General features: G+C 64.1%; 7 protein-coding genes and 1 long non-coding RNA gene across 9 annotated transcripts; 4 read left to right on the top strand and 4 right to left on the bottom strand.

Annotated features, from left to right (window-relative positions):
• Nucleotides 1-111: 111 nt before the first annotated feature.
• Nucleotides 112-1,237, top strand: LOC140681029 (uncharacterized). Its single transcript, XR_012052310.1, has 2 exons — nt 112-564; nt 627-1,237. It is a non-coding gene; the product is annotated as an uncharacterized lncRNA (long non-coding RNA).
• Nucleotides 1,071-2,911, bottom strand: BANF1 (barrier to autointegration nuclear assembly factor 1). Its single transcript, XM_041712150.2, has 3 exons — nt 2,754-2,911; nt 1,670-1,800; nt 1,071-1,237 (listed from the first exon to the last, which is right to left on the bottom strand). The coding sequence occupies exons 2-3, from the start codon at nt 1,793-1,795 to the stop codon at nt 1,091-1,093; spliced, it is 273 nt and encodes a 90-aa protein (XP_041568084.1). The 5' UTR covers nt 1,796-1,800; nt 2,754-2,911; the 3' UTR covers nt 1,071-1,090.
• Nucleotides 2,912-3,216: 305 nt separating this feature from the next.
• Nucleotides 3,217-5,578, bottom strand: TRMT112 (tRNA methyltransferase activator subunit 11-2). Its single transcript, XM_041712149.2, has 4 exons — nt 5,421-5,578; nt 4,732-4,833; nt 4,118-4,210; nt 3,217-4,032 (listed from the first exon to the last, which is right to left on the bottom strand). The coding sequence occupies exons 1-4, from the start codon at nt 5,499-5,501 to the stop codon at nt 3,931-3,933; spliced, it is 378 nt and encodes a 125-aa protein (XP_041568083.1). The 5' UTR covers nt 5,502-5,578; the 3' UTR covers nt 3,217-3,930.
• Nucleotides 5,579-5,770: 192 nt separating this feature from the next.
• On the top strand, nt 5,771-8,357 carry LOC100190649 (hydroxysteroid 17-beta dehydrogenase 10). 2 transcript variants are annotated; one of them, XM_072920136.1, is made up of 11 exons: nt 5,771-5,853; nt 5,986-6,041; nt 6,148-6,219; nt 6,320-6,383; nt 6,470-6,549; nt 6,619-6,713; nt 7,443-7,522; nt 7,605-7,647; nt 7,720-7,782; nt 7,899-8,145; nt 8,237-8,357. In XM_072920136.1, the coding sequence occupies exons 2-11, from the start codon at nt 6,000-6,002 to the stop codon at nt 8,300-8,302; spliced, it is 852 nt and encodes a 283-aa protein (XP_072776237.1). In that variant the 5' UTR covers nt 5,771-5,853; nt 5,986-5,999; the 3' UTR covers nt 8,303-8,357.
• A 16-nt stretch (nt 8,358-8,373) lies between these two features.
• Nucleotides 8,374-13,372, bottom strand: LOC121468470 (6-phosphofructo-2-kinase/fructose-2,6-bisphosphatase). Its single transcript, XM_072920183.1, has 14 exons — nt 12,980-13,372; nt 12,469-12,594; nt 12,295-12,391; nt 12,152-12,218; nt 11,947-12,021; nt 11,544-11,600; nt 10,867-10,988; nt 10,584-10,791; nt 10,121-10,267; nt 9,922-10,026; nt 9,704-9,833; nt 9,201-9,263; nt 8,617-8,681; nt 8,374-8,490 (listed from the first exon to the last, which is right to left on the bottom strand). The coding sequence occupies exons 1-14, from the start codon at nt 13,152-13,154 to the stop codon at nt 8,431-8,433; spliced, it is 1,497 nt and encodes a 498-aa protein (XP_072776284.1). The 5' UTR covers nt 13,155-13,372; the 3' UTR covers nt 8,374-8,430.
• A 249-nt stretch (nt 13,373-13,621) lies between these two features.
• HSD17B10 (hydroxysteroid 17-beta dehydrogenase 10) lies at nt 13,622-15,803 on the top strand. Its single transcript, XM_041711905.2, has 6 exons — nt 13,622-13,723; nt 13,811-13,975; nt 14,391-14,555; nt 14,827-14,955; nt 15,032-15,140; nt 15,215-15,803. The coding sequence occupies exons 1-6, from the start codon at nt 13,700-13,702 to the stop codon at nt 15,403-15,405; spliced, it is 783 nt and encodes a 260-aa protein (XP_041567839.2). The 5' UTR covers nt 13,622-13,699; the 3' UTR covers nt 15,406-15,803.
• Nucleotides 15,804-16,016: 213 nt separating this feature from the next.
• NAA10 (N-alpha-acetyltransferase 10, NatA catalytic subunit) lies at nt 16,017-18,812 on the top strand. The gene is made up of 8 exons (XM_030260818.4): nt 16,017-16,176; nt 16,471-16,569; nt 16,898-16,956; nt 17,068-17,113; nt 17,457-17,572; nt 18,086-18,130; nt 18,251-18,335; nt 18,434-18,812. Exons 1-8 carry the CDS (start codon nt 16,156-16,158, stop codon nt 18,665-18,667), a joined length of 705 nt encoding a protein of 234 aa, XP_030116678.3. The 5' UTR covers nt 16,017-16,155; the 3' UTR covers nt 18,668-18,812.
• A 1,128-nt stretch (nt 18,813-19,940) lies between these two features.
• On the bottom strand, nt 19,941-22,932 carry LOC115492049 (uncharacterized). Its single transcript, XM_030260619.4, has 7 exons — nt 21,447-22,932; nt 21,286-21,363; nt 21,102-21,213; nt 20,854-20,999; nt 20,702-20,778; nt 20,534-20,607; nt 19,941-20,374 (listed from the first exon to the last, which is right to left on the bottom strand). Exons 1-7 carry the CDS (start codon nt 22,830-22,832, stop codon nt 20,292-20,294), a joined length of 1,956 nt encoding a protein of 651 aa, XP_030116479.4. The 5' UTR covers nt 22,833-22,932; the 3' UTR covers nt 19,941-20,291.
• Nucleotides 22,933-23,039: the final 107 nt, after the last annotated feature.

Genomic DNA, 23,039 nt, shown 5'->3' with positions numbered 1-23,039 from the left:
AATTCTGCCCCCAACCCCCAAATTCTGCCCCCAACCCCAAAATTCTGCCCCCAACCCCCAAATCCTGCCTCCAACCCCCATGTCCTCCCCTCAACACCAAAATTCTGCCCCCAAACCCCAAAATTCTGCTCCCAGGCCCCCCCAAATCCCAGGACATGTGCAGCTGCAGCACAGCAAAACCTTTATTGTTTAGAAAATCAGTTTAGAAACAAACTCGGGGGGGCACCCCCGAAACAACACAGACCCCCCCCCACGCTGGGGGGGTGGGGTGGGGGCACCCCAAAGTAACACTAATGACGGGGGGAGGGGCACCCCAAATGAACACGAACCTCCCTGCCGGGGCGACACCCCAAAATCCCACCCGGTGGGGGGGGAGGGGGAGGTGGGGACCCCCTCAGCCCCCCCCAGGTGATTTTGGGGTGATCGGGGCACCGTGGGACCCCCCCCGGGATGGGTTTTGGGGGTGGCAGCACCGGCTTGGGGGTCCCATAGGTGTGGGGGAGAGGGGTTGGGGAAGATTGGGGAAGTTTTGGGGTCCCCAGAGGCGGTTTCGGGGTCCCTGGGGTGGTTTTGGGGTTCCCAGAGCTGATTTTGGGATCCCTCGGTGAATTTTGGGATCCCCAGAGGTGGTTTTGGGGTCCCCAGAGGTGGTTTTGGGATCTCTGGGTGAGTTTTGGGGTCCCTGGGGTGGTTTTGGGGTCCCCAGAGCTGATTTTGGGATCTCTGGGTGAATTTTTGGATCCCCAGAGGTGGTTTTGGGGTCTCTGAGTGGGTTTTGAGCTCCACAGAGATGGTCTGGGGGGTCCCTGGGGTGGTTCTGGAATCCCCAGAGGTGGTTTTGGGGTCCCCACAGCTGGTGTTGGGGTCCTTGAGGAACTTTGGGGGTCCCCCAGGATGATTTTGGAGAGCCCCCAGCCCCTCCAAGGAGCGCCCGGCAGCCGGAGCTCGGCGGAGTTTGGGGGATTTTGGGGGCGCGGGGATGGGATGTGGGGTGCAGGGATGGGATTTGGGGTGCAGGGAGGGGCTGGGGGGGTTTTGGGGCGCAGGGAGGGGCTGGGGGGGTTTCGGGGTGCCGTTTTTGGGGAGGGGCTCAGAGGAAGGCGTCGCACCACTCGCGCAGGCAGCCCGAGCAGTCGCGGCTCTGTTTGGCGTTGGCCCCGCACGTCTCCTTCAGCCACTCCCGGAACAGCTCCTCGTCCTTGCGCAGCACCAGGAACTGCCCCAGCACCACGTACGCCTGCCGGGGGGACAGGAGGGGACAGCGGTGTCACCGGGGCGTGGGGACACTGCCAGGGGTCACTGTCACCCTCCCTGTGTCCCCAAACCCCGCTGGTGACAGTGACACCCTCCCTGTGTCCCCAAACCCCGCTGGTGACAGTGACACCCTCCCTGTGTCCCCACACCCCCCTCACTCCGTGTCCCCCCTGTGCCCCCTCCCCTTGTCCCCACATCACCCCTGATTGTCCCCAAGGCTGTCCCCAAATGTCCCCGAGCCCTTCCTCAGTGTCCCCACTCGTCCAAACCCGTTCCCTGCTGTCTCCAAGGTCCCTCAGTGTCCCAAAGTGTCCCCAATGTCCCCAGGTGTCCCTGCTGTCCTCGCTGTCCTCGCTGTCCCTCAGTGTCCCCAAGTGTCCCCAGTGTCCCCAATGTCCCCAGGGTGCCAGCCCACCTTGTCGAAGCCCTTCTCCTCCAGCTTCCTGCCCAGCACGTCCCCGATCCCCGCCAGGCTCCCCACGGGCTTCTCCCCCATCGGCTCCGCCACGAAGTCCCGGTGCTTCTGTGACGTCGAGGACATGGCGCCTGGGGACAGTCAGGGGACATTCAGGGGACATGGGACACTCAGGACATGGAGGGGACACTCAGGGGACACTGAGGGGACATGGGGACACCAGGACACGGGGACACTCAGGGGACATTGAGGGGACATGGGGACACCAGAGACGCTCATGGGACACCCAGGGGATACTGAGGGGACACTGAGGTGGCACTGAGGGGACAGTGAGGGGACACTGGGGGAACAATGAGGGGATGCTGAGGGGACAGTGAGGGGACACTGAGGTGGCACTAAGGGGACAATGAGGGGACAATGAGGGGACACTGAGGGGACACAGAGGGAGCACTGAGGTGGCACTAAGGGGACAATGGTGGGACAATGGGGGGACAATGAGGTGGCACTGAGGGGACAGTGAGGGAGCACTGAGGGGACACTGAGGTGGCACTAAGGGGACAATGAGGGGACAATGAGGGGACACTGAGGTGGCACTGAGGGAACAGTGAGGGGACAATGAGGGGACACTGAGGGGACAGTGAGGGAGCACTGAGGGGACACTGAGGTGGCACTAAGGGGACAATGAGGGGACAATGAGGGGACACTGAGGTGGCACTAAGGGGACAATGAGGGGACAATGGAGGGACAATGGGGGGACACGGAGGGAACACTGAGGGGACAGAGGTGGCACTGAGGGGACAGTGAGGTGGCACTAAGGGGACAATGAGGGGACACGGAGGGGACACTAAGGGGACACTGAGTTGGCACTAAGGGGACACCGGGGGGACACTGAGGGGCCACCCCCGGCCCTCCCTCCCCTCACAGACTCGCCCGCCCCGTCCCGCCCCTCGGGCCCATCTCGCCCCTCCCCTTCCTCCCTTCCCGGCCCTTCCCGCCCCTCCCGGTGCCCTCCCTGTCCCCTCCCGGTCCCCTCTGTCCCCTCCCTGTCCCCTTTGTCCCCTCCCGGTCCCCCTCCCCCCCTCACCGTCCCCTCGGGCCGCTCCAACCGCCGCTCCCGCCTCAGCCGCTGCGCGCTGACGTCACATCCGGCGGCGCCCCGCGCGGAACCATCGAGACGCGCGGCGCTCCCCGACCATAGAGACGAGCCGGGTCCTCCAAGGGCCCGCTGGGTCCTCCAAGGGCCCGCTGGGTCCTCCCAGGTGAGCCGGGACACCTGGAAAAGGCTCCAGGTGACCCCGGGGACACCTGGAAAAGGCTCCAGGGGACCCCAGGGACACCCGGAAAAGGCTCCAGGTGACCCCAGGGACACCTCCGGGTTCATCCCCGAGATTCCCGAATTCCCAAACAGCGGCTCCGAGCCACTCTGAGGTTTCCCCGCTCATGTGGATGCCTCCATGTTGTCCCAAAATTCCCTCCTCACACAGCCCCGTTCCCTCCATCCCGAAGGATTTTCCCGAGAGGATCCTCAAAGAGAGCAAAAGAGGCGATTTTGGCCCAATATCGGGCAAAAAAAGAGAAGTTTTTATTAAATTGATGGGGAAAATTACAAATACAACAAGCCACAACATATGGAAAAGAGATGGGATTTTGGGAAAAACAAGGGTTTTGGAATAGAAAGGAAAGATTTGGGGGGGAAAGGAGGGGGTTAGGGCACAAAAAAAGATGTGATGGAAAAATATAAAAAACTGAAGGCAAAAAGTTGAGGTTTTGGGGTAAAATCCGGATTTTGGGGAACAAGGGAGGGAAGCGGGACAAAGGAGGGCAAAATTGGAGGATTTTGAGATAAAAAGAAGGTTTGGGGAAAAAAATAACGCTGACATTCCAAGAAAATAAAAGGATTTATGGCAAAACTGGGAAGTTTGGGAAGGAAGAAGAAGTTTAGAGAGAAGAAAAGAGAATCTGGGAGGAAAAAAGGGAAAATTCCTCTCCCGTTATGCAAACAAAACAATTCCCGCTCAAAATGCAAATAAGCACATTCTCAAATTGCATAGGGGAGGGGCGTTGCGGTGGCCACACCCCTATGCAAATGAGGCTGCTCAAACCACGCCCACCACCGCTTTAACATCGCTGAAATCTCAGCCCCGATTTTGGGGTACAACCGTGGGAATTCGGGGTTTTCCCGCCGATCCTGCCTCGATGCGAGAGGCTCAGCCCCATTTTGGGGACCCCCCCAAACGGATTTGGGGGTCCCAACGCCCCCCTCAGGCTTCATCCTCGGTCAGGAGCAGATTTGGGACCCCCCTGGAGATGGGGAAGCGCCGCCCCGAGTCCGGGCACTGCAGGGACCCCTCCAGCACCTCCACCTGCGGTTTGGGGGGAAATTTGGGGGTCAGGGGGGGTCCCCAAAATTCAGGAACCTCCCCCCAAAGGGGTTTTGGGGGTCCTGACCTCGAGCAGGACGTGGTGGAGGCGGCGCAGGAATTCCTCGTCGTCCTCGTAGCCGGGGGTGGGCTCGGGGGGCAGCTCCGAGGGGCGCCCCAACTTTGGAGGGCACAAAGTGGGGAGGGGGAGGGGTCAGAGGGGAATCCCAGACCCCCAAAATCCCCCCCAGAAACCAAAATTCCCTTCCAGACCCCAAAAACTGCCCCAAACTCCCCCCAAAATCCCCCCCAGGACCCCCAAAACTGCCCCCAACTCCCGTCCCCGTTCCCGTTCCCGTCCCCGGTTCCCGTTCCCGTTTCCCGTTCCCGGTTCCCGTTCCCAGTTCCCGTTCCCGGTTCCCATCCCCTGCCGTTCCCGTTCCCGGTTCCCGGTTCCCGTTCCCATTCCCGGTTCCCGTTCCCGGTTCCCGTTCCGGTTCCCATTCCCGGTTCCCGTCCCCGGTTCCCGTTCCCGGTTCCCGTCCCCCCCCGTCCCCGTCCCCGTTCCCGTTCCCGGTTCCCCGTTCCCGGTTCCCGTCCCCGTTCCCGGTTCCCGTTTCCCCTCGTTCCCCGGTTCCCGTCCCCATTCCCGGTTCCCGTCCCCATTCCCGGTTCCCGTTCCCGTTCCCGGTCCCCGCTCACGCTCTCCGCCGCCTCCCGCAGCGCGTCCCAGCGCAGCCGCGGCACCAGGCGGGACACGAAGGCGGCGTTGAACGGCACCGGGCGGACCCGAACCTCGGCGGCCTGCGGGCACCGGGGCCGTTACCGGGGGGCACCGGGCCGGGGGGAACGGGGGATAACGGGGGGGTTAACGGGAGGGAACAACGGGGTTCGGGCGGGGATTAATGGCGGGAATGAGCGGTGGGTAATGAGGGTAACGGGGAATTAACGGGGGTTAACGGGGAGGAAGAGCGAACCGGGGGGAGCGGGGCGTTAACGGGAGGGAACCGGGATAACGGGGACTGGGATAACGGGGACTGGGATAACGGGAGGAAACTGGGATAACGGGAGAGGATTAAAAGGATTAACAAACGGGGAACGAGGCCGATAACGGGAGGTTTAACGGGAGATTTATTGAGGGCAACGGGAGAAATTACCGGGCGTTAACGGAGGCGTTACCGGGGGTAACGGGGGAGGTAACGGAGGTGATGGGAGGTGAACAAGGAGACAGAGAGCGGAGCCCCGGCAGTGTCAGGGGAACGGGGAGGAAGCTGGGAACCGGTAACGGGGGCACCGGTAACGGTACCGGGGACAGCGCTAACGGCGGGGGGCGGGACTGGCAGCGTCCCCCCGGCCGTTCCCGGTGCCCGGGGTGCCCCCCGAGCCCCCACCTCGATGCGCAGCGGGAAACCGCCCCCGGGCCGCAGCCCCGGCACGTGGGAGCTCAGCAGGTTGTGGGTCAGCAGCTTCATGGCGCCTCTTCCGCTTCCGCTCGTCTCTTCCTGTTTAAAAAAAGGTTACCACGGCAACCGGACGCGGCTTACCCGGAAGTAGGCGTGGCCTAGCGGGGTGGGGGCCGCGCGCGCCGCTCTTTTCCCGCCTTTTTCGCCCCCTCAGGTGGGGGGGGCGGGGGGAGGAGCGCGAGTCTCGCGCGGCGCGAGCCGGGGGCGGGGCGAACTCTGGCTCTCGGCCAATCGCGACGCGGGGTTGGGATGGTAGGCGGGGCGAGTAGCGGCTGGACCAATGGGAAGCGGGGCTGTGCGGGTGGGGTCGGAGGGTGTGGGCGGGGCCGGCGCAGTCGCGGGCGGAGCGCCGTCGGTGGCGGTTCGTGTCTCGGGTCGTTGTCCGGGCCTTGGATGGGGTTTCTGCGGCCTTGCTGAGGGTGGAACGCGCGGGGCGGCCTTAGGGGTGCTCTGGTGGAGGTTTTAGCCCAGCCGGTGCTTATTTTCCTCTCAGAGCTGCTGTGAGGAATGTCCCAGCGGAAGCGCAGCAAAGGGCTCGGCTGCTCTCAGGTGAGGGGCTGCTCCCCCACACCCCCGTTCCCCCCTCATTTACTCTCATGGCTGCTCCCATTCTCTGCCATCAACTTCCCCCGCTTTTCCTGTCGTTTCCCCTCAGCTGCTCGACGGGGAGGATGATTCCATCCCGACGCAGGTGGAGCGGCGCTCCCAGGAGCAGCTGAACCAGAAGGTGGATTGCGGTGATCCCCTCTCTACCCGCTGCCGGAGTCCCGTCTCTGCCTCCTTTTGATATCAGCCCGCCCTCGGCCTTCCCTGCTCCTTCCCCACAGGTGAGTGAGCTGGTGCAGTTCCTGCTCGTCAAGGACCAGAAGAAGATTCCTATCAAGAGGGCAGGTGCGTTTCCACGGTGTTTAAACCCCTAAATCCTTGCTGGCTCAGAGCTCCAACCTCTCTCAGCGTTCCCTGCCTGTTTTCCACAGACATCCTGAAGAACATAATCCGGGAATACAGGGATGCCTACTCGGAAATCATCAGGAGGGCGGACAGGACCCTGCAGGAGGTGGGGGCAGGAGGGAAAGGGAAGGTTTTGGGGGGGTTAACCCTTGGATTAACCCTCGTCCTCCCGCAGGTTTTTGGGCTGCAGCTGGTGGAGATCGACGCCAAACGCCACATCTACGTCCTCATCAATAACCTGCCCTGTGCCGAGGGCGAGCAGCTGTGCAGGTGAGGGGATGCAGCACCCCTGGGTGCACCCCTGGGTGATTCCAGGTGTGGGGAACCCCATCAGCGTGTCCCACACGGCTGACACGGGGAGCAGTCCCTTTTTGGGGGGATTCTCCTCATTTTTGGGTGAAACACAGGGGGAACAGTCCCTTTTTGGGGGGATTGTCCCCAAATTTGGGGTGGATTTGGGGAACAGTCCCTTTTTGGGGGGATTGTACCCATTTTTGGGTGAGACACGGGGGAACAGTCCATTTTTGGGGGGATTGTCTCTATTTTTGGGTGGGACATGGGGAACAGTCCATTTTTGGGGGGGATTCTCCCCCTTTTCAGGTGGGATACTGGGGTTATTCTTAGGGTCTTTTGGGGTCTCTTGGGGTGTTTGTCCCCATTTTATGCTGGGTCTCCTCTGGGGGGAATTGTCCTCATTTTGGGGAGGGTTTCTTGGGGGACAGTCCCTTTTTGGGGCACTTTCCCCCCAATTTTAGGAGGGACACAGGTTGCCTTTTTAGGGGAAATTGTCCCCATTTTGGGGAGGGTTTCTGGGGGGACAGTCCCTTTTTGGGGCACTTTGTCCCCAGTTTTAGGAGGGACACAGGTTGCCTTTTTAGGGGAAATTGTTGCCATTTTGGGGAGGGTTTCTGGGGGGACAGTCCCTTTTTGGGGCACTTTGTCCCCAGTTTTAGGGGGGACACAAGTCCCACAGGGCTGACACCCCGGTGTATGCCTCAGGGACAAGGAGAAGGAGAAGATGGGTCTCCTCTTAGTCATCCTCAGCTTCATCTTCATGAAGGGCAACTCGGTCAAAGACAGTGAGTTCTCCCCAAACCCCCCACCCCGTCCCCCACTTTTCCCTTTGCACCCCACTCACTGACACCCCCTTTTTCTTTCCAGGTGCTCTGTGGGAATTCCTGCACTTGCTCCGTGTCTACCCCGGGTAGGGCACGGGTGGGGACCCCCGGGAGGGGTGGGCTGCTCAGTGCCACCCCTCACTAGCCCCCCTCCTCAGGAAGCAGCACAGCGTCTTCGGGGACGTCCGCAAGCTGGTGGCGGAGGAGTTTGTGCGGCAGAAGTGAGTGGGGGGCCGCCGGGGCGGAATTTGGGGTGCAAACGGGGGGTCCCCATGGTCGGTGTGCCCAGAGCGGCCTCGGCGCCAGCCTCAGCCGGGCTGTTTATACCACACCGCAGAGCAACACCCGCAGCCCCGCGCCCCGTGGCTCCAGGGGTCCCTCACGGGGTCAGGGCAACGCTGGACAGCCCCCAAAACACCCCTGTGCACCCCAAAACCTGCGGGGAGGGGTCACCACCAGCCCTGTGCAGGTACCTGGAGACCACGGCCATCCCCCTGACGGACCCCCCCGAATTCAAGTACCAGTGGGGGCCGCGGGCAGAGAAGGAAACCTCCAAGAAGGACGTGCTGAACTTCGTGGCCAAGGTGAGGCCGTGCTTTTGGGGGGCATCTCTGATTTTTTGGGGGCTCCCAGGGCTCAATTTGATGCCCCCTCCCCTGTTTTTCTTCCATTCAGATGCAGGGCAAGGACCCCAAATTTTGGGCGAGCCAGTACAGCGAGGCCAACAAGGCCACAACCTGACCCGATCCCCCCCCAAAAAAAATAAAGGCAGCCCATTGGTTTGCAGCCCCCCCAATTTTCAGGCTCGGTGCTTGGTTGTGCAAGGTTTAATTTTGGGGTGGGGGCTCCCCTTTTCCCCAAGGGACCCCTCAGAAGTGCTCAGGGACGGTGTTGAGGGCGTCGGCTGCGGTGCGGTTGATGTTGACATTCTGTGGGGTGAAAACGGGGGTTTTGGGGGAATCTCCCCAACATTTAACACCCCCTCAGTTATTTGGGGGGGGTTAATGAGCTCTGCACCCGCTTTTTGGGGTGGATTTGGGGATGGGGGCTCTGACCTGGGGTCGTGCCCGGTGGGTGTTCACTGCCTCGATGTTGAGGAAGATGGGCTCGACCTCACAGCCTGGTCCAGGGGAAGAAGGGAGCGGTTTTTGGGGGGATTGTCCCAATTTTGGGGTGGGACACGGGGAACAGTCCCTTTTCGGGGTGGATTGTCCCAATTTTGGGGGTGAGACACAGGGGGAACAATCATTTTTTGGGGGGGATTGTCCCCTTTTTCAGGTGGGATATTGGGGTTATTCTTGGGTTATTTTGGGGTGTTTTTCCCCATTTTCTGCTGGGTCTCCTCTAGGGAGAATTGTCCCCTTTTTAGGGGGATTTGTTCCCATTCTCTGGAGCCAGTCTTGGGGGACAGTCCAATTTTTGGGGCACTTTGTCCCAAATTTTAGGAGGGACACAAATCCCCTTTTTGGAGGGAATTGTCCCCATTTTGGGGAAGCACTCTGGGGGAGACAGTCCCGTTTTTGGGGCACTTTGTCCCAAATTCTGTGAGGGACACAATTCCCCTTTTTAGGGGATTGATCCCCAATTTCTGGCCCCGCTCTGGGGGGGACAGTCCCGTTTTTGGGGTGACCCCACTCACCGTAGGCCACGGGGGTCAGTTTCAGCACCGTGTGCAGGGGACACTTGAGGTAGGGCAGCTCATCTGGGGAGGGGGTTCCGGAGAGCTGAGGTGGGCACGGCAGCTCTGGGCTGTCCCCAAATGTCCCCAGGTGTGTCCCCAACCGTCCCTGGTTGTCCCCAACCATCCCCAACTGTCCCCAGCTGTCCCCAGGTGTTTCCCCAACTGTCCCCAGGTGTGTCCCCAGCCATCCCTGGCTGTCCCCAGCTGTCCCTGGTTGTCCCCGGCTGTCCCCCAATTGTCCCCAACTGTCCCCAGGTGTGTCCCCAACTATTCCCAACTGTCCCAAACTGTCCCCAGGTGTGTCCCCAACCATCCCTGGCTGTCCCCAACTGTCCCCAGCTGTCCCCTGGCTGTCCCCAGGTGTGTCCCCAACTGTCCCCAACTGTTCCCAGCTGTCCCCGGCTGTCCCCCAGCTGTCCCCAGTTGTCCCCAGGTGTGTCCCCAGCCGTCCCCGCTGTCACCTGCGCTCTTGTCCAGGAAATATGCCAGCAGGCAGCGCATCACAGCCTGGTGGCAGATGACCAGGACGTTCTCCTGCCGCTCCAGCTCCATGATCACCGGCTCCAGCCGCTGCACCAGGTCCTCGTAGGACTGCCGAGAGGCTTTAGGGGGTGTCCCAAACCTCTGCCCCCCATTTTTGGGGATTTTTGGGGGATTTTTGGGGGTTTTCGGGGGTTACCTCGCCCTTGGGGTAGCGGTAGCGGTACTTGTCCTGGTCCCGCAGCGCCAACTCCTTGGGGTAGCGCTCCTGGATCTCCTCGTAGGTCATCTCCTCGCAGACCCCCTGTGGGAGGGACAGCAGCATTGGGGGGCTTTGAGGGGTTAATTTGGGGTGTCCCCACCCCCCAAAATCCCCACAAAAACGGGGTGTGGCTCACGGCGTCGATCTCATTGAGGGCCTTCCACTGCTCGTAGGGCACGCCCAGCGCCTCGGCCGTCTCGATGGTTCTCCTCATGTGGCTGGTCCACACCTTCAGCTCGCCGATGTCCTGGCTGCCGATGAACCGGGCCAGCGCCTGCGCGTACTGGGACAGGTGGGAGGTGTCCCTGCACACCTGGGGGGCTCTGACCCCACGGGGGAACAGCCCCAGGTGTGTCCCTGCAGGCTGAGGTGGCTCTGACCCCACGAGGGGACATCCCCAGGTGTGTCCCTGCACACCTGGGGGCTCTGATCCCACGGGGGAACAGCCCCAGGTGTGTCCCTGCAGGCTGAGGTGGCTCTGACCCCACCTGGTACCCATGAGGGGACATGTCCATGTCCCCCAGGTGTGTCCCTTCACACCTGTCCTGCTCTGACCCTCCCCAGGTGTGTCCCTTCACCCCTGTCCCGCTCTAACCCACCTGCTGCCCCCGGGGGGACAGCCCCGAGTCCCCCCCGATGCGGCCCCGCAGGTTGAGCTGGCTCTCGCCGTGGCGGCTCAGGTAGATGGTTCGGGGCGTGACGTGGATGTTCATCAGGTAATAGACGGTGCGGCTCTGCACGTGGCCCTGCACGCGGTTCGCCAGGTACCGCACGCCCACGTCGAAGATCTTGATGTAGGACAGGGCGCTGCGGGATTTTGGGGGGACACCCCGGTCAGGGCGGGTCTGGGGGGGCGCTGGGGGGGTTTGGGGTGGGGGTCACCTGTCCAGCTCATCGTCCAGGGGCTCGTAGGTGGCCTTGTAGCACTCGATGCGCTTCAGGAAATCGGCCACGGCCTCGTCCTGCGCGCGGCCCTTATAGTCGGGGCTGCTCAGCTTCACTTGCTGCGGGGTCGGGGGACAGCGGGGTTTTGGGGGGTGCACCTGGCCCTGGCTGTCACCTCTGGGTCCCTGCTGTCACCTCTGGGTCCCAATTGTCACCTCCAGGTCCCAATTGTCACCTCTGGGTCCCAATTGTCACCTCCCAGCCCCAGCTGTCACTTCTGGGTACCTCTTGTCACCTCCTGGTCCCTGTTGTCACCTCCAGGTTCCTGTTGTCACTTCCATGTCCTTGTTGTCACCTTTAGGCCTCAGCTGTCACCTCCCAGCCCATGTTGTCACCTCCAGGTTCCTGTTGTCACCTCTGGGTCCCAATAGTCACTTCCAGGTCCTTGTTGTCACCTTTAGGCCCCAGCTGTCACCTCCCAGCCCATGTTGTCACCTCCGGGTCCCCACTGTCACCTCTGGGTCCTTGTTGTCACTTCCAGGTCCTTGTTGTCACCTTTAGGCCCCAGCTGTCACCTCCCAGCCCATGTTGTCACCTCCAGGTTCCAGCTGTCACCCCCCGGCCCCAATTGTCACCTCTGGGTCCCATTTGTCCCCTCCCCACCAGGGTCTCACCTTGATGTTCTCCTCGATGATGGTGGGGTCGTCACAGATGGACTCCACGAACAGGACCTGGGGTGGGGGGACCGGTGACACCCCAAAAGTGTCACCTCCCCGTGCTGTGACACCCCCAAATTGGTGCCACCACCCCTCCCCGCACTGTGACACCCCAAAACAGCGTCACCCCCTCATCCTGTGGGCACCCCCAAAATTTTTCCACCCCCCCAAGACCCCACCCCAAGCAGCACCCCCCCCATAAACTCCCCCAAAATTCCTCATGGCCACCCCAAAACTCCTCAAAACCCCCCCAAAACTCCTCAAAAACCCCCCAGAATTCCTCAAAACCCCCCCGAAATTCCTCACGAACCCCAAAATTCCTCAGGACCCCCAAAATTCCTGCCGACCCCCCAAATCCTACCTTGTACCCGTTCTCCTTGGCGAACTGCAGGATCACCTCCCGCCGTTCCCGCGTGGTGTTGGTGGCATCAAACACCTTTTTTATTTTTATTTTTTTTTTTGGGGGGTGGGGGGAGAAATTTGAACCCCCCCAAAATATTTGGGGTGAAGTTTGCCCATGCAGGGGTTCATTTTTATTTTTGGGGGGATTTTCGGGGGTCTCTTACCGCCACCTGCCCCTCCTCAGAGCTCAGGTAAGCACGAACATCCTTCAGGGCGGCCAGAGCGCAGTGCCTAAAAATTTTTTTGGGGTGCAACTGCCTCAAATACACCCCAAAAAATCCCACCCCCCTTTTTCCCCAAATCTAACCTGCGGATTTCCACCCCCTCGGGGTTATCGTGGCGGAAAAATTCGTAATTTTTATAGTTGGGGACGGCTTCTCTGCGGTACTCACCCACGTTGAACACTGTGGGGTGGGTGGGGGGGGTTAAGACACCCCAAAATATTTTGGGGTGCCTCTGCCCGCCCCCCAAAATCACTGACCGCGAGTCGGGGTGCCGATCCAGTTGAGGTAACGGGTGAGTTTTCGGGAGATGTAGGTCTTGCCTCGGGCGGGTAACCCCACCAGGATCACCATGGTGGGGCAGTTGGTAAACTGAGGCACGCAGGCTGGGGGGGCATTTCAGAGGGGGAACAACACTTTTACCCCCCAAAAAATCAGTTTTGTACCCCCAAATTCCGCCTGTACCCCGATTTTGGGTAGAAAAACCTGCCCTGAAGGGGGAAATCCCCACTTTGGGGTGTGTTTGGGGGGGATTTTCCCCCTCACGGCACCTCTGTGCCCCCCCTCAAATTCCAACCCCCCCCCAGACCTTCCCCAATCGCTTTTTGCACCCCCAAATCCCTCCTGCACCCCAATTTTGGTTAAAAAAACTGCCCTAAAAAGGGAAATCCCTCTATGGGGTGGGTTGGAGGGGGATTTTCCCTCTCACAGCACCTCTGTGCCCCCCCCCCCCGCCCACCCACCCAAAAATGGACCCCCTGCCCCTCGCACCTGGGATTTTGGGGGATTTCTCCTCCATTTCGGGGGGCCCCGGCGGGTGCTGGCGGTGCCCCCCGGGAAGGTCGCCGGTAACTTTACACCCTGGCCGCTGGCCGGGCTGGGAGGGGACAAAGTGGGGGGGACCAGCGGGGCCCCCCCGTGCTGACCCGACCCCGGTGACCCCCATCCCCCTCCCCGGGTCTCGTGTGTGGGGAGGGGGATCCAAACCTCCCCCCCCGTGGGGAGCGGATTTTGTCGCCTCAGGGTCCTCACCCCCTTTTTTTTTTGGGGGGGGGTCTTGGTGCCCCTCTCGTTAAATGTCTCACTCTTGGCCCTTTGCGGGGGTCCCAATTTTGGGGTTCACAATCCCCGGGATGAGGAGGAAAAGGAGATCGGGACCCCCCCCTAATATTTATGGGACCCTTCCGGACGCCCCTGACCCCCCCCCGGTGCCTCGGACACCCCCCGGGATCCCCCTGTCGGTCCCTCCCCGTCACCCGGTGTCCCCCCCGGTCCTCCCCCGGTCACTCCCCCATCGATCCCTCCCCCCCGGTGTCCCCCCAGGTCCTCCCCCGGTGCCTCCCGGTCCCTCCCCCATCCCTCCCCTCCCCCCCGGTGTCCCCCCAGGTCCTCCCCCGGTCCCTCCCCTCCCTCCCGGTGCCTCCCGGGTCTATCTCCGGTCCCTCCCCTCCCTCCCGGTCCCGCCCCCGCTGCATTCACCGGACGGCGGCGATGGCGGCGATTCGCAGCGTGAAGGTACCGGGACCCCCCTCCCCGTTCCCCGGGGGTGTTTTATTATTTGGGGGGGGTCTCCCCTCCTCGCTGACCCCTCTGTCCCCCCAGGGGATGGTGGCGCTGGTGACCGGCGGCGGCTCCGGGCTGGGCCGGGCCACGGTGGAGCGGCTGGTGGAGCGCGGGGCGCGGGCGGTGCTGCTGGACCTGCCCCGGTCCGGCGGGGCTCAGCTGGCCCGGGAGCTCGGGGAGAGCTGCGCCTTCGCCGCCGCCGACGTGAGCACCGGGGGGCTTCGGTACCGTCAGCGCGGTGGGGACAGACCCGGGACACCGGGGCCGTGGGGACACCCCCGGGACACCGGGACCGCGGGGAGACCTCCGGGACACCGGGGCCGTGGGGACACCCCCCGGGACACCGGGACCGCGGGGACACCCCCCGGGACACCGGGACCACCGTGACCCTCCCATTGGTGACACCCCCCGGGACACCGGGGCCGCGGGGACACCCCCGGGACACCGGGGCCGTGGGGACACCCCCGGGACACCGGGACCGCGGGGACACCCCCCGGGACACCGGGACCACCGTGACCCCCACACTGGTGACACCCCCCTCGATTCGGGACCACCGTGACCCCACGGGTGACACCCACCGTGACCCCACGGGCGGTGACCCCACCCCGGTGGCCCCCAGGTGACATCCCCCGAGGAGGTGGGGGCGGCGCTGGCCCTGACCCGGGAGAAATTCGGGCGTCTGGACCTGGTGGTGAACTGCGCCGGCATCGGCATCGCCGTCAAGATCTACAACGGCAAAAAGGACAAAGTGCACGAGCTGGAGGACTTCCAGAGGGTCATCAACGTGAGTGGGGGCGTGGGGGGCTGGACGGAGGGGTGGGGGTCCCTGGACAGCGGGATGGGGGTCATGGACAGCGGGGTGGGGTCCCTGGACAGTGGGGTGGGGGGTCTGTGGTCAATGGGGTGGCTGAACTGGTCAGTGGTATGGATGAACTGGTCAGTGCCGTGTCCGCAGACCTTTGGGGTGCCCCCAGCCCAGCACGGGGGGATTCCCTGGAGGTACCAGCGGTTTTTGGGGGCTGGTGCCCACAGCCCCCTCCCCAAATCCGGCCCAGGTGAACCTGGTGGGCACCTTCAACGTGATCCGCCTGAGCGCGCAGCTCATGAGCCGCAACGCGCCCGACGCCGACGGCCACCGCGGCCTCCTGGTCAACACCGCCAGCGTGGCCGCCTTCGAGGGGCAGGTCAGCACCCCCTTCACCCTTGTAGCGACCATTGGGGGGCTCAGAGCCCCCCAAAACAACCCCACAACCTCCCCAGGTGGGCCAAGCCGCCTACTCGGCCTCCAAGGGCGGCATCGTGGGCATGACGCTGCCCATCGCCCGCGACCTGGCGCCGCTGGGCATCCGCGTGGTCACCATCGCGCCAGGTGAGGGGGATCGCTGGGAGGTGGGCAGGGGGAGTGTCCCCCGAGTTCTCACGGTGCTTTTTGGGGTTCCCCAGGTCTGTTCTCCACGCCGCTGCTGGCCGCGCTGCCCGAGAAGGTGCGGAAGTTTTTGGGGCAGCAGGTGCCGTTCCCCTCGCGCCTGGGGGATCCCGCTGAGTACGCCCACCTGGTGCAGGCCCTGGCGGAGAACCCCATGATCAACGGGGAGGTGGTGAGGCTGGACGGGGCCCTGCGAATGCAGCCCTGAGAGCCGAGGGGACCCACCCGGGGAGCGTCACGGGTGGGGGGGCACGGAGCGGGGACAGCCGGACGCTCTCCGGGGACGCTGCAAGAGGGGAACGCTGCGGGGACAAGGACTGGGGGACACTGTAGGAGTGGGGACACTCCCTCCTGAGTGGGTACAACCCTCCTGAGTGGACACGACCCTCCTGAGTGGACACGACCCCCACCGCCAGTGGGGCCACGCCGGGATTTGGGGACAAATCGCCAGGACCGTGGCCATGAGGCCGCTCAGGAAGTTGGGAAACGCCACGAAGGGCACCGAGCTCAGGTGTGGGGGGTTCATGCCGAGCCCCCCCCGCGCGTGGGGACCCCCCCACGCCCCTCCCCCACGGCAATAAAGCGTGTTCGCCCACGCGGCTCCGAGCCCCGCCTCCCGCCTCTCCCCATTGGCTCGTGCAGCTGTCAATCCTCAGCGCGGCCGGACGTGATTGGTCGGTGAGGGGGGGTGGGAGGGAGCAAACCCCGCCCGCGCCGGGGCACGCGCGGAACTCGCCTCTGATTGGCTGAAGACAAAGGGCGGATAGGGGGCGGGGTTTGTCGCATCTCTTCGCACGCTGATTGGTCGTCGCGCCTGTCAATACACCGGGATGCTAATGGGCGGGCTCAGCGCTGATTGGACAAAGAGGAATTTCCGGCGGAAGCGGCTCGTGAGGGGACCGGGAGCGGAGCCGGGACCGGGACCGGGAAACGCCACCGGGAGCGAACGGCCGCAGCCATGAACATCCGGAACGCGCGGGTGGGCGGCCCGGGGGGGCAGGGAGCCTCAGCCGGGGCTCGGCGAGCAAGAGCCGGGCACCGGGGAGGGATCTGACGGTGACACCGGGCCCGGGGAGGGCTCTGAGGGGAACACCGGGCCCTGGGAGGGTCTGAGGGGAACACCGGGGGCTCTGAGCGGCGGTACCGGATCTCAGTACCTCCTGGGGGCTCTGAGGTGGGTGGAGGGCTCTGAGGGGTGTTGGGGAGCCCCAGAGCCGGTTCCGGGCTGATCCCCCGGTGCCGGTGCCGGTGCCGGTGCCGGTTCCTCCCGCAGCCCGAGGACCTGATGAACATGCAGCACTGCAACCTGCTCTGCCTGCCCGAGAATTACCAGATGAAATATTACTTCTACCACGGCCTCTCCTGGCCTCAGGTGTGGCCCTGGAACACCTGAAACCCTCCCCGGTCCTGGGACACCGGGATTGAACCCCCCCGGTGCCCCTCAGTCTCCCGCTCAAACACACCTGGAACCCCCCAGACTCACCTTTCCCACCCCCATGCAGACCTGACACCCCCCAGATTCACCTGGACCCCTCCCAGGAACCCCTGGAATCCCCCCCCATGCTCACCTGACCCCCCCCAGACTCACCTGGACACCCCCAAAGCTCACCTGGCCCCCCTCAAGCTCACCTGACCCCCCCCAACTCACCTGGGCTCACCTGGCCCCCCAAACTCACCTGACCCCCCCTCACCCCCCTCAGCTCTCGTACATCGCCGAGGATGAGAACGGAAAGATCGTGGGATACGTCCTGGCCAAGATGTGAGTCTGGGGGTTCCTTCCCCCCTCCCCCCAATCCTGGGCTCTGGGGGGGTCCTGAGGGTCCCCCGAAAGGATCTGGGGGGTCTCACCCCACCCCGACCTCCCCTGCAGGGAGGAAGATCCCGATGACGTCCCCCACGGACACATCACGTCCCTGGTGAGCCTGGGGGGGCTCCTTGAGGGGTCTGGGGGGGCTCCTTGAGGGGTCTGGGGGGGCTCAGAGGGGTTTGGGGGGGCTCCTTGAGGGGTCTGGGGGGGCTCAGAGGGGTTTGGGGGGGCTCCTTGACAGTTTTGGGGTCACCTGAGGGGTTGGGAGGGACCCTTGAGGCTCTTTGGGGGGCTCTGAGCACTTGGGGGGTTCTTAGAACAGGACCCAGGCTGGGTTCAGGGGTGCCCTGGGGGTTTGCTGTGTCCCGTGGGGATTTTTTGGGGTCCCTGGGGGGTTTTTTGGGGTCCCTGGGGGTTTTTGGGGTGTCCCAGCCCGTTTTGGGGCCCCCCAGGCGGTGAAACGCTCGCACCGGCGCCTGGGGCTGGCGCAGAAGCTGATGGACCAGGCGTCCCGGGCCATGATCGAGAACTTCAACGCCAAATACGTCTCCCTGCACGTCCGCAAGAGGTGAGACCCCCAAAATAACCCCCAAATTCCCCCAAAATCACCCCCAAATCCCCCCAAAATAACCTCAAAATCCCCCCCAAAATAACCCCAAAATCCCCCCTAAAATAACCCCCAAATCCCCCCTGAAATAACCCCCAATTCCCCCAAAATCACCCCCAAATCCCCCCGAAATAAATCCCAATTCCCCTCAAAATCACCCCCAAATTCCCCCCAAAATAACCCCCAAAATCACCCACAAATCACCCCCAAATAACCCCCAAATCCCCCCTAAAATAACCCCCAAAATCACCCCCAAATTCCCCCAAAATCACCCCCAAATAACCCCCAAATCCCCCCTAAAATAACCCCCAAATCCCCCCTAAAATAACCCCCAAATCCCCCCTAAAATAAGCCCCAAATCTTCCCTAAAATAACCCCCAAATCTCCTCAAAATAAACCCCATATCCCCCCAAATCCCCCCTAAAATCCCCCCAAACCCCCCCAAATTAACCCTCACCCCGTTTCTCCTCGCAGCAACCGCGCAGCGCTGCACCTCTACTCCAACACGCTCAACTTCCAGTGAGTCTGACCGGCCTGGGGGGGTTTGTGGGGGGCTGCGGAGGAAATTTGGGGTTCGGGGGTTTCGGGGGGGGTGGGTTTGTCACCCCCCCACCCCCCGAACCCCCAAATGTCCCCCAGGATCAGCGAGGTGGAGCCCAAGTACTACGCGGACGGGGAGGACGCCTACGCCATGAAACGGGACCTGACGCAAATGGCGGATGAGGTGCGGGACCCCCGACCCCCACCCCGGGACCCCCAAAAACCCTCCCGGGGGGTCCCAGGGGAAACCCCCCGGTGTAACCCCACCCTGTGCCCCCCCAGCTGAGGAAGCAGGTGGAGCAGAAGGAGCGGGGCCGGCCCCTGGCGCCCGCCGAGCCCCCCCGAAGTGGGGACGGGGTCTGCGGCTCGGGGGGGACCCCCTCGCACCCCCCCCCCACGGGACCCCCCCACCCAGAGGACGGGGGGGGCGACAGCAAAGACGTCAGCGAGGTCAGCGAGACCACCGAGAGCACCGACGTCAAGGACAGCTCCGAGGCCTCCGACTCCGCCTCATAGGGACCCCCACCCCAAAAAACAAAAAATCTCTGGGACCCCCCCCCACCTCCCCCCCCACCCCAAAATCCCGGGTGTCCCAAAGCCTCTGGGAGCCCCCCGGGACCCCGTGGTGCTGGTGGGGGGCAGTAAAGCCCCTCTGTGCCCAGCCAGGCTCTGTCTCTGTCTGCGCCCCTGGTTTGGGGGTGATCGGGGATTTTTGGGGGGGGGTTCGCCCCCTCCCCCCACCCCCAAGGCGGTGTGGGCGGGGCTTGGCTTGGCCACGCCTCCCCAAAGGGTGGGGGCGTGGTCTATGCTGATTATCCCCCCCCCACCTGCTGATTGGTGGAGGCGCGGGGCGCAGCAGGATCCGCCCGCTGATTGGTGGAGACGCGCGGTTGTGGCGCCCCCGTGCGGGTGGGCGGGAGGAGCAGGCGGCGCTGTGAGGCGGGCGGAGGGACCGGGACCGGGACCGGGACCGGGACCGGGACCGGGACCGGGACCGGGACCGGGACCGGGACCGGGACCGGGACCGGGACCGGAGCGGGGCCGGGACAGCGGGAACGGGACCGGAGCGGGGCCGGGACAGCGGGAACGGGGCTGGGACCGGGAACGGGACCGGAGCGGGGCCGGGACAGCGGGAACGGGACCGGGAACGGGGCTGGGACAGCGGGAACGGGACCGGAGCGGGGCCGGGACAGCGGGAGCGGGGCCGGGACAGCGGGAGCGGGGCTGGGACCGGGAACGGGACCGGAGCGGGGCCGGGACAGCGGGAACGGGACCGGGACCGGGACCGGGACAGCGGGAGCGGGGCTGGGACAGCGGGAGCGGGGCTGGGACAGCGGGAACGGGACCGGGAACGGAGCTGGGGCAACGGGAATGGGACCGGGAGTGGGGCTGGGGCACCGGGAACCGGAGATGGAGGCACCGGGAACGGGATGGAAATGGTGGGGGGAGCACCGGGAACGGGATGGAAATGGCGGTGGGGGGACACCGGGACCGGTGGGGATGAGGGGGGAGATTTGCACCGCAGGTTCTCGGAGATACCGGGAATTGCGGGGGGGTCGTGGAGCACCGGTAACGGGAGTGAAGCCACGTGTTGTGGGGGAAACCGGCACCGGAGGAGGGGGGGGGGGGTCTGAGGCGGAATCTGCCCTGGGAGGGGTTTTAGGGATCCCCTCACCCCAACAGCAGCAGCAGGTGAGGAGGGGAATGACTCAGGGGAGTAAAATATGAAAATTTTAAACTCTGAAATCCTCCCCAGCTCCCTTGGGGGTTCAAGGGAGGTCTCTGTGAATCTGTTAAAACTTTCTCTTTATTATAATATATTTTTAAGATATAAAAAGAAAATTTTACAAGTTTTTAACCCAAAATGTACAAAAATGGTCAGGAAATGGTTGTGTTTCTCCCCTTGTGTGAGGTGTGTGGGTAGGGGGAAGGGATTTAGGGGGAGCCCCCCACACCCCCCAGGTGATGGAGCTGGGGAGATTGGGGGTCCCCAGAGTGGGGGGGGAGTCATGAAAGGTTTGGGGGGCAGGGGGGTGAAAGGCCTTCGAGCACCCTGAGCTGTGTTGGGGGCCCCCAGCCCCTCATTACCCGCAACGCCAGAGGGGTGGAGATGTGCAGCACCCCCAAATCCCCCCCCCAATTAAATTCTGCCCCTGCTGGGGTCTTTCTGTCCCACGGGGGGGTTGGGGGGCTCCTCTGTTGGGATCTCTTCCACGCCACTGCCTGCAGAGGGGGGATTGGGGGACACAAAATCAGCCCCTACTCCCAAGAGGAATCTGGGGGTGGGGGTCTCAGCCCCCCCATTTCCTCAGGTGAGGAGTTTTGAGGTCCCCCCACTTTTGGGGGTCCCCCCCAGGGTCGAGGGGGGAGTCGGTCGCTTACCGTCCCCATCATCCGGGATCTCCTGCACGTCCTCGTCGTCATCCAGGATCACCACGCAGTCCTCGCCGCTCTCACTGGGGAGGGGGCGTTCGTGGGGGGGTGTGAAGGTTTGGGGTCCCCTCCCCCGGTGCCCCCCAACCCCCCAAACCCCCCCGGGGTGCAGCTCACCTGTCGGGGGGTCCCTCGGCGCCTTCCCCCAGCAGGTAGAACTGGAGCGGGTTGGGCCAAAGCTCCTCCTTGATGATCTGGAGGGGAGGAGATGGGAAGTCAGGGGGGTCACTGGGAGCACTGGGAGGCGGAACTGGGAGCACTGGGCTCACCTCGGCCACACGGTCCCCCGCAGGGAAGCTGTGGTCCCCAAACCACGCGAAGAAGCTGCGGGGGGCTGGGGGGCCCTTGTGAGGGCGAGTCCGGGGGTCCTGCCCCTGCCACCACCGGATGGGGGTCGAGTGGGACACCAGGTGACCTGGGAGGAGGGACAACACACCAGGGGGTCACTCTGGAGCCCCCAAACCCCTCCTTGGGCTGTAGGAATTTGGGGGTGCCCCCCCCCAGCCCAAAGACCCACCGGAGGGGCCGCGCACGAACTCCTTGGCCACGACGTCGTTCTGGAAATAGGGGTTGACGCTGAAGAAGAAGCGGATGCGGCACCCGGGGCGGCTCTGGCCGAACTCCTCCACCTGTGGGCCAAGGTGTGTTACCTTAGGGGGGGCACACAACCCCAAATCTTCCCCCCAAAACCCTCCAGGCACCTGCAAACTCGTCATGTAGCTCAGTGCATCCTCGTCGCGGTCGCTGATCATGGCCGAGAGCTGCGGGTGGTTCAGGAACTGGGGCACGGGGGCGTCAAGGAAAGACAGATCTGGAGGTTCCCGTGTGCCCCCCACCCCAAAAATGCAGCCCCCAAGGATACGGCGGTGACCCAGAAGCCGGGGATGTGCTGGATGAGGCGGTTGCGCCGCTGCAGGTGGGGCCGGCGGCGGAGGCAGAAGCGGGTGCGGAGGCGGCGAAAGGCTCGAGCCGCCTCCTCCTCCACGGCCTCCAGCTCCAGCTGCACGGCCTCCAGCGCCGCCAGGTACCGCGCAGGCCCTTCGTCCCGCTCCTCCTCCTCCTCCTCGTCTTCATCCAGCGAGATCACCGCGCTCTCCTCGGCCACGTGCTCCTTGGGGACCGGGACCCCCGCGGGCTCCGGGACCCCCACGAGATCCGGGAGCCCGGGGCCGCCTCGGCTCTGCCCCACGCAGGCTGTGGGCTCCGGGCCCTCCTCGGGCTCCGTGGTGAACTCCACGCCTCCTTTCTGCTCTCTGTCCCGCTTCACGCAGCCAGCGATGGTGGTCTCCAGGCTCTCCGTGTCTTCTCTGGTGGCCTCCAAGCCAGCCAAGACCTCCCTGCTGGTGTCCAGATCCCCGTTCCCGCTTCTCTCCCGCTCCAAGCTGCCGGCAGTCTCTGCGCTCAGCCTGGGCCTCGCGGGGGTCTTCGCCTTGCGCCTGCTGGTGCTTTTCAGCTCCCCACCAGGAGAAGCATCGCTCTCCATGCTCCCCAGGACCTTGGCGGTGGTCTCCAGGCCCGCCTTGCTCCTTCTGCCTTGCTCCAAGCAGCGGGTGACGGCTGTCTCCAGGCTCCCTTTGCGCCCATTGCTGCTCCCAAGGCTCCCTGTGCCTTCCCTGCTGCTCTCCAGATCACCGCTGGCTTTGCTGGTGCTCTCCAGGCTTCCCTCGGATTCCACGGGAGTCTTCAGGACACCCTTGTTCTGCTCCAAGGAGTGCGTGGCAGCAATTCCCAGGTCCCCCGTGGCCTCACCGGTGCTCTCCATCCCCTCTGTGACCTCTCCGGTGGTCTCCAAACCCCCTTTTTTCTGCTCCAAGCAGTCGCTACTTGCGCTCTCCGGGCTCCCTTTGCATCTGTCGATGGTCTCCGGTCTCCCCTTGGTTTCCTCGGTGGTCTCCAGGCTGGCCGGGACCTCTCCGGTGCTCTCCGGTCCCGCCGGGACCTCTCCGGTGCTCTCCGGTCCCGCCGCGCCCTCCCCGGGGGTCTCCGGCCCCTCCCGGGCCAAACCCGCGCTAATCTCCGGGCGGCCGCCAGGGGGCGCGGGCGGGTCCCCGCCGCCGCCCTGCGCATGCCCGGCCCCGTCGCCCCGCGCGCGCGCTCTGCGGCCCTCACCACGACCTCCGGCGGGGGTGGGGGAACGCACCGCCTCCCCGCGGGTAACGGCGGCGGCAGGGCCCTTACCGCTGGGCTCATCCAGACGGCGGAGCTTGGCCGGGGGCGGCCGGTCTGCCCCGGCCCGGGCCCCGCTCATGGCGGCGGCTCCGGCGCCCGCCAGGGCCGAAAAACCGCGCGCGCCGCCGCCGCCGCCGAAGCCCCGCCCACCCTCTCGTCACTCGCGCGCTGCCCCATTGGCCGGTTGCCATGGCGACGCCACGGTCACGCGGGGCGGGCGGGAAAAGGGCGGCCAATGGGAGCGCGGCGCTTTGGCGGGCTCCGGGAGCGCGGTGGGCGGGGCCGG

This window comes from Taeniopygia guttata, chromosome 31 (assembly GCF_048771995.1).
Source record: "Taeniopygia guttata chromosome 31, bTaeGut7.mat, whole genome shotgun sequence".
NCBI classification, from domain to species: Eukaryota; Metazoa; Chordata; class Aves; order Passeriformes; family Estrildidae; genus Taeniopygia; species Taeniopygia guttata.
Note: the sequence above shows the minus strand (reverse complement) of the source record. Positions and strands in the feature narration are given on the sequence as shown.

What these genes read in the sequence shown, in the direction of transcription:
- NAA10 (XM_030260818.4), top strand. Translation starts at nt 16,156, where the DNA reads ATGAACATCCGGAACGCGCGG. An exon ending in TGAACATCCGGAACGCGCGG is followed by an intron (nt 16,177 to 16,470) that starts GTGGGCGGCCCG and finishes TTCCTCCCGCAG; the next exon opens with CCCGAGGACCTGATGAACAT. An exon ending in GGATACGTCCTGGCCAAGAT is followed by an intron (nt 16,957 to 17,067) that starts GTGAGTCTGGGG and finishes CCTCCCCTGCAG; the next exon opens with GGAGGAAGATCCCGATGACG.
- HSD17B10 (XM_041711905.2), top strand. Translation starts at nt 13,700, where the DNA reads ATGGCGGCGATTCGCAGCGTGAAG. An exon ending in ACTTCCAGAGGGTCATCAAC is followed by an intron (nt 14,556 to 14,826) that starts GTGAGTGGGGGC and finishes AATCCGGCCCAG; the next exon opens with GTGAACCTGGTGGGCACCTT. An exon ending in TGGCCGCCTTCGAGGGGCAG is followed by an intron (nt 14,956 to 15,031) that starts GTCAGCACCCCC and finishes CAACCTCCCCAG; the next exon opens with GTGGGCCAAGCCGCCTACTC.
- LOC100190649 (XM_072920136.1), top strand. Translation starts at nt 6,000, where the DNA reads ATGTCCCAGCGGAAGCGCAGCAAAGGGCTCGGCTGCTCTCAG. An exon ending in AGGAGCAGCTGAACCAGAAG is followed by an intron (nt 6,220 to 6,319) that starts GTGGATTGCGGT and finishes CCTTCCCCACAG; the next exon opens with GTGAGTGAGCTGGTGCAGTT. An exon ending in CGGACAGGACCCTGCAGGAG is followed by an intron (nt 6,550 to 6,618) that starts GTGGGGGCAGGA and finishes GTCCTCCCGCAG; the next exon opens with GTTTTTGGGCTGCAGCTGGT.
- TRMT112 (XM_041712149.2), bottom strand. Translation starts at nt 5,501, where the DNA reads ATGAAGCTGCTGACCCACAACCTGCTGAGCTCCCACGTGCCGGGGCTG. An exon ending in TGCGGGAGGCGGCGGAGAGC is followed by an intron (nt 4,211 to 4,731) that starts GTGAGCGGGGAC and finishes TGCCCTCCAAAG; the next exon opens with TTGGGGCGCCCCTCGGAGCT. An exon ending in TCCACCACGTCCTGCTCGAG is followed by an intron (nt 4,033 to 4,117) that starts GTCAGGACCCCC and finishes CCCAAACCGCAG; the next exon opens with GTGGAGGTGCTGGAGGGGTC.
- LOC115492049 (XM_030260619.4), bottom strand. Translation starts at nt 22,832, where the DNA reads ATGAGCGGGGCCCGGGCCGGGGCAGACCGGCCGCCCCCGGCCAAGCTC. An exon ending in GCCGAGGGACCCCCCGACAG is followed by an intron (nt 20,608 to 20,701) that starts GTGAGCTGCACC and finishes CCCCCTCCCCAG; the next exon opens with TGAGAGCGGCGAGGACTGCG. An exon ending in GATCCCGGATGATGGGGACG is followed by an intron (nt 20,375 to 20,533) that starts GTAAGCGACCGA and finishes CCCCCTCTGCAG; the next exon opens with GCAGTGGCGTGGAAGAGATC.
- BANF1 (XM_041712150.2), bottom strand. Translation starts at nt 1,795, where the DNA reads ATGTCCTCGACGTCACAGAAGCACCGGGACTTCGTGGCGGAGCCGATG. An exon ending in AGGAGAAGGGCTTCGACAAG is followed by an intron (nt 1,238 to 1,669) that starts GTGGGCTGGCAC and finishes TCCCCCCGGCAG; the next exon opens with GCGTACGTGGTGCTGGGGCA.
- LOC121468470 (XM_072920183.1), bottom strand. Translation starts at nt 13,154, where the DNA reads ATGGGGGTCACCGGGGTCGGGTCAGCACGGGGGGGCCCCGCTGGTCCC. An exon ending in GAGGGGGTGGAAATCCGCAG is followed by an intron (nt 12,219 to 12,294) that starts GTTAGATTTGGG and finishes AAAAATTTTTAG; the next exon opens with GCACTGCGCTCTGGCCGCCC. An exon ending in TTTCCTGGACAAGAGCGCAG is followed by an intron (nt 9,264 to 9,703) that starts GTGACAGCGGGG and finishes CCCCCTCCCCAG; the next exon opens with ATGAGCTGCCCTACCTCAAG.